Source organism: Vigna radiata, chromosome 3 (genome assembly GCF_000741045.1).
Source record: "Vigna radiata var. radiata cultivar VC1973A chromosome 3, Vradiata_ver6, whole genome shotgun sequence".
NCBI classification, from domain to species: Eukaryota; Viridiplantae; Streptophyta; class Magnoliopsida; order Fabales; family Fabaceae; genus Vigna; species Vigna radiata.
In genome coordinates, this window is record NC_028353.1 from 8,874,475 (window position 1) to 8,883,937 (window position 9,463).

The window sequence follows — 9,463 nt, forward strand, 5'->3', positions numbered from 1 at the left end:
AAAATAGCAACAATAATATAATATAAAAAATAGTCACTATATATATATATATATATATATATATATATATATATATATATATATATATATATATATATATGTTTTTACTATACCGATGTAGAAAAATACAGGTAAGAGTACGAGTGACAATGGGGGCAACGCAAGAATAAAATTTATTATCTCATACTTATTTTTGAAAAAAAAAAATCATCTACATCTATATATTCATACTTAATATAGGTGTAACATTTTTGTTTTACTATTAATATAAAAAAAATTGTTTCACTATACTAATGTAAAAAATTGCAACTGTGAGTATACTCGTTCCTGTTATCACTGTCACTTAATTAATTTTTATAAAAAAATCAAGCCAAAAGAAAATTAATATTATCAAATATTTCAATATTAAAATGACTATGACTGTTTGTTGAATATCAAATATTTAGAAAAACAATTATAATTATGTATATTTTAAATGAAGATAACAAATAAAATTTCATCAAAACTAAAATATTTGTTAATTTTACAAACGTTAATGAATGTCTTTATACTTTCTTTTTCTAAATTCTAATAAAATTCTCTTTTATACATTAATAAAGAATTATTGCACACCACGAAATTATATAAAGAATAACTATTCTTAACAATGACATAAAATTATTATATTATAATAAATAAATTGTCTTTATACAATTACAATAATAGTTATAACATAGAGTTAAAAAATAAAAATAATTATTCATCAAAACAGTAATCTACGTGCTAAAGATGAATCATAAATGAATATTAAAAAAAAAATTAAAATAATCATACGTGTATCTTAGAAATAATTTGATACATTATTTAACAAAAAATCACACAAAAAAAAAGAGTAAATATATAATAAAGAACATGAAAAGAGAAAAAAACATTAAATCTAAAATAAGCTTTTCACCTATCAATCTAGTCGAAATATTGAAAGATAATAAAAATTATCTTAGTAAAACAAAAATTTTGAAACAAAAGTTAAGGATAAAAAGAAATAAAGAAGATAAGTTGTTTTATACTACTTACTAAATAAAGAATTTATGTGATTTAATAAATTGAAATTAAAAATTAAATACTTTTATCTAAAAAAAATAAAATATTAAGAAAAATATATTCAAATATAAAACATAAAAATTATTTGATTTACTATAATTGATAATATAACTATGATAAAATAGAAAATACTTTTGTTATGTATGTAGATCTGGTAGATATAAAATAAGTGAAATAATTATATAGAAAATAAATTCGTAATAAAAAATGATTAAAAAAATAAAATTAAGATTATATATATATATATATATATATATATATATATATATATATAATATCATTTGTATTTTAATAATTTAAATGAGATGAAATGAATTTTAAAAATACGATGAAAAAGTCATATGTAAACATTCATTTTGTATTCAATTTAAAGAATGAAAGATTACTCGTAATAATATTCATATCTAATACTAAAGAAAAATTTAAAAAAATATATAGATGGCCAAATTATCTTTTATTTGCCCAAATAAAAGTATTATCTCACAAATCCACGTTAATTAGTTAGATATATTTTATACTATGATAGTAATGCAATATTGGTCCACATGTGGATAAAGTTAACATGCAAGCGTAAGGATTGTCCCTTTTTTTTTAAATTATATTTTTTTTTGTCATATATTTTTCATGTTAGTTATTTTAAACTCAACGACTACATTATTGGTAGTTTGTATAAATGCATTGAAATTAAATGTTGAGATACACGTGTTAACGTTAAGTTGTCAAGCTTTAAAATGAATCTATCTGTGCCACGTGCTTTCACCCATTAAATTGGGTTTCCCTGGAAAATTCATACCAAACATCAATGAAATTAGAACATTAACAAAACCAACAATGTTATATAGCTATAAATAAAACTTAGAGTAGGTTATGGTATCTAAATTTAGAGTAAATTTCTTCCTATGATACATTATTATAGAATATTGTTTCTTATAAAAAAGACTATGATCTTACAAATATTAACAAAAACATGGCAGCATATATGCATTTAATATTTCTTGCTCTATTACAATTAAATTCATTTGAACCATGATTTGAGAAGAAAAAAAATAAATAAGGTGAAATTATCTTAATTAAGAAAAAGAGGATGTGATCGGAAATGAACGAGGTTACTTGATAAGTTTTATATTTAAGATAAATTTTGGTTTTTATATTGAAAAACATCATAATATTTAACAATTTTTTTTAATAATTTTTTGATAATAAAACATGTGTCATTATTTTATTGATCTGTTTAAATTTATTTTTAAAAATATTTAAAACGAATTAATCACAAATTATATTATAAAAAATTATAAAAAAGATAATTGTTAAAAGAAATTACAAATTTATTGTCCACACCCATTTCTTTTTTGGTAATTGTAAAGTTATTATAATTTTTATTTAAAATTTAATCCACTAGTTATGCAAGGAATGGAATATTTAATGTTTAACCAATGTCAACTCTTTCCAAAAGTTAGAAACAAATTTAATCTAAATTGAAATAAACTAAATTAGAATTTCAAATCAAATTGATAAACAACTCATAAGGTCGCTTCAATATTACCAAAACAAATAAATAAATATAATACTTTTATTCAAATTACTTTAGGCAAATATATTTAATTCCACCTATAATTTTATTCTTTTAAAATACATTTCAAAATTCAATTTCCTCCTTTTATTTAATGACTTATTACCAAATATAAATAAAATATTCAATTAATTTTTATCATTTAAAACATTTCAAAATTCAGTTTCTTTCTGTTTTTCTTTTTATTTATTTATTTAAGGACTTATTACTAAATCTAAATAAAGTATTCAATTAATTTGTATTATTTAAAATTAATACGATACATAATTAATTTATAACAAAAAAATTAAAACTATTGATATGCAATATATGTTGTTGGATCAACTGGTAGCTAGACAATCAACTTTTCAATAAGTAAAACAGTTATATTAGATTGAACTATTAAAAGTACATTAGTGTTACAGTCAACCTTTCAATTAACATATTTATTCATAAAACCATTTTGATTAATCATTTAATTGTGATTAGTCATCTTTAAATTATAATTAGACCAACAGTAATAAAAAATTAAAAGTTCAAGATAATAGCAAGAAATATTCCTCCTGTCGATTTTGAAAATAGAAATAAACAACATGTTAAAATGATTTTGAAAATAGGAATAAACATGTTAAAAAAAGACGATTCATAAATAATCAATAAAACATATATTAATAAATTAATAAAATTTTAATTAATTATTAATAATTTATTAATAATGTAATAAATTCCTTTTTCATATTGACTAATAAAGTACAATATTAAACAAAATAATTAACATGAAATGAATTTATTAAAATAAGCCCTTTATAGTTACTAGTTATTAACCAAAGTAACCGGATGGTATAACTTTATCCATTCGAAGTTCAAACCGATAAGGTTTGCAAGAGCCCTGAAATCTTAGTTTTCAAATACGTTTCAAAATTGCTTTAATATTCCTTAAATGCGTGGTATAGTTATTTGATATTCCCTTTCCTCCCTTCTTATTTATAAGTGAGAAATAGTCAACTTTAAATAAATATCATTAATATATATTTTGCAAACAAACATTAATTTTTATATAAATAAAACGAATTTAATACATGACAAGACATATGTCATGAGAAATTGGCTATTTGAATACTTGAAAGATTAGTCACCATTTAAAAAAAAAATAGTTAAAAAAAAGTAAATAATGAAGGATGGGTGTTACAGTGGCCCGCAATGTACGGTTACACTTTTTCATTGTTCCGGTATGGTGCTCACGTTCTTTTTATGACTCTTACTTCCTAAGAGTAAAAAACCACACTTTATCTTATCCCACATGCCTTTCATCACCTAACAGTTTCGTTGGTTCACATTTTACACCATTTCATAAATCAAAATATTACTATAAACTTTTTCTTTATTTTTCAATTTCCTTAACCGATTCTTGATGAAAACAAAGTGACCTAAGATTTCCTTTTCATGTCATAATTTCAGTAGGTTAGGCAGAAGTAAATTAATGCCTGTCAATATCCCACCGCGTCAAATATAAGCTAAAACTATTCGCTGTCAAAACAAAATTCCACATGTCAAATACCAAAAAACTAAAAGATTGATTTCATCATAATAAGACCAAATCGAGAGGAGCTATAATTGCCTAAAAAAGCAGTATCATATTAATTTCATCATAATAATAACATTAATAATAAAAAGATTGACATAAATAAAACTTAATTTGACAGTAAATATCATTCTCGATTCATTCACCGTAACCACCAAGACAGAAGCTTGTTGAGAATGAATCAGACCTCTTTCACTTGCACAGCCGCAGCTGGCTCCTCCACGCGCTTACTCGCCTGAGCCTGCTCCTCAATCTCGAAGGCGGAGACAGGAAAAGACCGAAATAGCCCAGCGGGGGTTTTGAAGGTGATTTTGCCGGTGGGAGGGTCATCGACGTAGATGTCACTGAGCGTGATCCAGAGCAAGAGCTCCTTCGTCTTCACACCGGTGAGCTTGGAGATCTTTCCCTTTTCTACATGAGCAGTGACCTCCGGCGCGTAGGACACAAGTTTACCGATTTTTTCGAACTTGTGAGTGTAACTCTTCTTCTGTTTGAGCCAGACGAAACCGGTTTCTCGGTCGTAACCGCACTCTTCTATGTCTTTGAGGGGCAAGAGACCATTGGGGAGAGCGATTTCCTTGAGTAGCTCTTTGGACTTCACCTGGCAGATTTCGTCGCCGTGGTACACCTCCGATCTGCTCTTGACATCCTCTGCTACCAGAGCCATGGTGAGGACGGTGATGATGATTGCTTTATGCTCTTTTAGGTTATCCAAGTCAGAGAAAGAGGAAGTGTTCTTCACCTGTTGAGAAAGGAGAGAGTCTCTTCTCTCATATATAGCTCTCCACCTCTCACTTTAACCTTTCATCTCCCCAAAATTTCAATCTCTGCCCCTCTCTCACTTTAATGCCTCATTTAATAGTGATTCAGGAACACTAACTAATTTTATTAAAATAACATTAATTTTATTAAAAAGATAAAAATTAATTAATTTAGCAACAACTTATGTGTCATTGCAATTTAAGAATATCAACAAATGTAATTCTTTTATAAAATATTAAAACTAGACACTCCAACAACATATAAAAATCTGTTTTTCTATTTTAACGTTATTTTTTACCTTTTTCCAAATTTTAATCATATCGTGTGGTTTTAAGATTTGATCGGTTTCCTTTCTAGAAAATATATCGATCAGTAAAACTCTTTCCCTTTCAGTCTAAAAAATATCACTGTATTTAAAATTTAGAGAAAAATGAAAAACATAACAGAAATATGCTGTCTTTCTTCATTGATATCTTACCGTTACATAAAAAAGATAAATTACTTTTATATATTTTTTAATAGAGATTAATTTCAGTTCATTGAAAAAGAACAAACAAATAATCACATCCTAAATAAAGATATAGTACTGGATTATAGTGGTATACTGTGATAAACTTCTCAGTTAATCAATATAAGCACTGTATTTGTTGGTGAAGAAGAAGATGGGGAGTAGGTGGTGGTGTCAGTCGCCGCAGTGCCACCACAAAGTTTCCTTGCGACATCTGTTTCAAAGATTAAATATTTGTTGTTAAAAAATAAATATGTTATGTAAACTAACAAACATTGTTTCCTTGTAGTTGAAGGCCGTCAGACATTTTTTTGTTATCAGCAACATGGGATCAGGAAACCTAGAGATTGTTGCCAATGAATGACCATGTTTTGTTTTGAAGCCTAAGAATTTTTATAAATCAGAAAAGCACGAACATTGTTAATGGTGAAATCCGTATATTGAAAGAAAGTTTCAGGCATATTAGCAGGAATTTAAAACACTTAAGATAATTGTTTCCTAATAGCATGGTTTATCTTTTTCCTGCATTTGTAAAAGACTCCTCTTAGGATGTTTCTGATTATGTATACTTTGACCTATTTAGAGGATATTTTATTGTTTAATACCAATACGAATCCGTGATAAAAGGGTTAATAATAATATAAGACGAGGTACCACTCGATTACTCACAATAGCTTTATACTCATTGTTGAGTGTCTAAATGAAAAATAAAGTAAAGAGAATTCAATATATAAGAACGATATTTGCAAACAATATTGGATGATGTTTTGAGAGTTTTAAAGAGTAACGTATTCAAAGAAACGCATAAATACATAACTTACTAAATCAACAAAAATATACAGTTAACTTCAAAAGATAATTTAATTTTGTATATAATCAATCAAAACTGACCAGGGCTATTTTTCGGACACCAATATATAAGTTTAAATTATGCATGCACGAAAAATTGAGCAAGAAGATGGCGAAACCGTTTTCTACTTTTCTTCCATGCTTGTTTTTAATTATAAGAGTAGTTGGCATGGTGGTCGGTTGTATGTTATGATTAAGGAGAAAGTGTTGGATTGTTAAGTTTAATTAAGCTTGCTAGGTAGAGGTAGGGAAGAGAATTAATTAAGATTTTGTTATGTAATTGTTGGTGATTGGTACGGTTGAAAATTTATGGCATAATAAAGAGGTTGAGAGAGATAAGGCTGTGAATGGTTTTGGAAAAAATGTAGTTGGGAAGGTCACCGGTTTAAGTTTGATGAGAGGCTGCCGCACCCACGCAACCTCAACTTAATCGCTTTCACCGACGTCTTCAACAACAACTTTCCTTATTCTCTTTTTTATCTTTCCAACCAACACACGTAAATAAATTAACTATATATTGCTTCTATTAAATTCTAAACCAATTATTATAACCTTTTCTTGCTGTACAAAATAGACTGATTAACCGTAATAAAGGACTGTTTAGATTATTAACCGACCTTCTCTCTTCTTCTGCATGTTTTGGGCTTCATCTAATGCTCACTCATTTTGGACCACACCCACTTCAATACTTAACAAATCACTAACTAAATTAATCGTCAATCATTTTTCGCACTAACAAATAGGTGCAGAAAAATATCCCAAATCCACATTCATGATAATGTGAACCCACCACATCCAATTAATTAATATCCAAAATCTTCTAAATCTGAACAAGACAAGTTTAAACTTTCTAAACAAATGGCAACAAAAATATATTATCAACACTGGATGACATAAATGAAATTCAACCATCACCTTATGTTGCCACATACAAATAGAATAACAGCGCTTTGATAGAAATGTGTCAACATTGTTAATAAATCTAATGTTTTCACATACACCTCACGTCATGTTTTTGCTTTTTACATTTTATATTTACTTAAAACAAAATTAGGGGTTAGTTATTAAAAATTATTTAATTTGGTAATTCTATTTCTAAATCATTTCTAATTTAAGATTTAGTCAATATTATTATCCTTCCTTTTAATGTAATTATGTTAGTATAATAGACAACATTTTAAATATTCACTATTTCTATTACTTGCTTTAGTCGGGCATGATGTTAGATACTAAAAGCATAATATATATATAGTAATTGTTTTTTCACGAATAAAATGTAGCTAAACCTTATATTTCCGTATTAAAAAGCCATATTAGAGAAAAAATAGTTTTTTGTTTACACTAGTCATATTAAAACTTATAATTTCTTAGATATTATTTAAATTTCCCCTATCCATCTTAGTGAATCTAAAAGTAAGAAAGGTATTAAATAATGCCGTCTTATTTCTTCGGCTTATATTCTATTTCGTTTCATTTTGAACGATGAAAAAGGCTAATAGAAATTTTGAACTACAGAAAACAAAAGAGATTCTGGTTTGTTTTTATTTATTGATTATAGTAACATATTATACAGACTAGATATTATAACAACTGTTTTATTTGAGTTTCTTAATCTAATCTAATACTATCTAGTTAACTAGTTAGATTTCAATTATAATGTTTTTAGCTGAATTAAGAAAGTGATAAAACACAATGCCAGACCTATTCTACAACTGTGTTTTCTCAGCGCATGTTATACGATGATGACGACGATGAAGTGTTAGGTTGATCAACTCCGAGTGAAAAATCAATCTAGCTAACGCTCGTATTCGTATCTTCCAACTAATTCTCTGCTCGAAAGAAATCCGAAATGCACAGAGCTCTCTTATGAATGTCATTGTTCTCATGAAGTTGCAATGTTTCAACCTTGTCCAATCCTCCACATTCCTCAAGCCTTTGAGCAAAAACATTGCCTTTCTCATCCTTGTCAGCATTTCCAACTGCCAAAATGATCACCAGGCACCCCAGACAAATTCCCAAAAGCTTTGGTTCTGGACAGGTCAAGAGTTCACATAGTGCCTCAATACAACCCTCAGCCGCAAGGAACCTACCATAATAATGTTCATCATAGCAGTCAAAATTATTAGATGGTAAAAAATATAAAAATGGCTTTATGAAAAATGAACTGATCCTTATAATAATATGCACAAGAGCAGAGATTTTGCAGCACCAAAAACAGCATAATGACGTCAGGTATTGTCTTTATACCTGATATTGTCTTCAGATCCTATACAAGTGACATTGTAGATCGCGCAGGCAGCCTCCTTCTTCACCTCAAACTCAGCATTATGGACAATTTTAACAAGAGCAGGAATAATGTTGGCATCGATCACAGCCTGCACAAATAATATAATAACCATTTTTTCAGAGGTTTGTTTCACTATTTTTTATGTAAACACATTTCCATAATCCTCATGATGACTTGTTATCTATAAATACATAAAACAGAATCACTTTCTCTCCTCCACTCTCAGGTAGGCGTATTCCTAAACGGATATCTAATGTCTATCACATTCATCTAGAAAAATAATATGGACTCAGTGATCCATTAGCCTTTCTTACCTGTACTTGAGCTCCAGTCCAAGATGTGATAACTGCGATTGTCCAACTAGCTTCTTTAAATATGGTTTTTGTGTATTCACGCGTAAGGAGTTGGCGAAGACACGGGAGCAATTGATTATCGATCAGAAACTGAAAATAAATGACTCTTTTTTTTTTTTAGTAGCAACGGAATTAGAAAACACAAGATGAAAAGTTGAAGGAACCATAAAAAGGATATTTTCTCAGTATTTAAATGACTATAAGTAATTAGGCTCTGCACACTGATACCTCGCCCCCACAGTATAACAATTATGTGAAACATATCCTTTCTACCTGTGTATGAGCCTCACCAGCAGCAGCAATATTTCCTAAAGCCTCAAGTGCAGGTAGAATAACTCTATCTGATGGGTACCTGCTAAATGAAATTTAAATGTTTTTTTTTTCTAGGAAATGAATAGACACACAAAAGGGAAGAGAGGATATATAAAAGCACGTACTGAAGAAGTTGCACAAGTTTTGGGCAAACTCCTAATTCAATAATAGCTTGAACATT

General features: G+C 27.9%; 2 protein-coding genes across 2 annotated transcripts in view; both read right to left on the reverse strand.

Moving 5' to 3' along the window:
- Positions 1–4,219: 4,219 nt before the first annotated feature.
- Positions 4,220–5,002, reverse strand: LOC106757663. Its single transcript, XM_014640396.2, has one exon. The coding sequence runs from the start codon at positions 4,876–4,878 to the stop codon at positions 4,393–4,395; it is 486 nt and encodes a 161-aa protein (XP_014495882.1). The 5' UTR covers positions 4,879–5,002; the 3' UTR covers positions 4,220–4,392.
- A 3,149-nt stretch (positions 5,003–8,151) lies between these two features.
- The window catches only part of LOC106756995 (importin subunit alpha-3-like), a 1,510-nt gene continuing 198 nt past the window's right edge, over positions 8,152–9,463 (reverse strand). The window contains exons 2-5 of the mRNA XM_022779030.1: positions 9,244–9,322; positions 8,932–9,060; positions 8,578–8,705; positions 8,152–8,416 (exon numbers count right to left, since the gene is read on the reverse strand). Of these exons, the coding sequence (XP_022634751.1) occupies positions 8,152–8,416; positions 8,578–8,705; positions 8,932–9,060; positions 9,244–9,322 (601 nt within the window). The remainder of the gene's footprint in view (positions 8,417–8,577; positions 8,706–8,931; positions 9,061–9,243; positions 9,323–9,463) is intronic.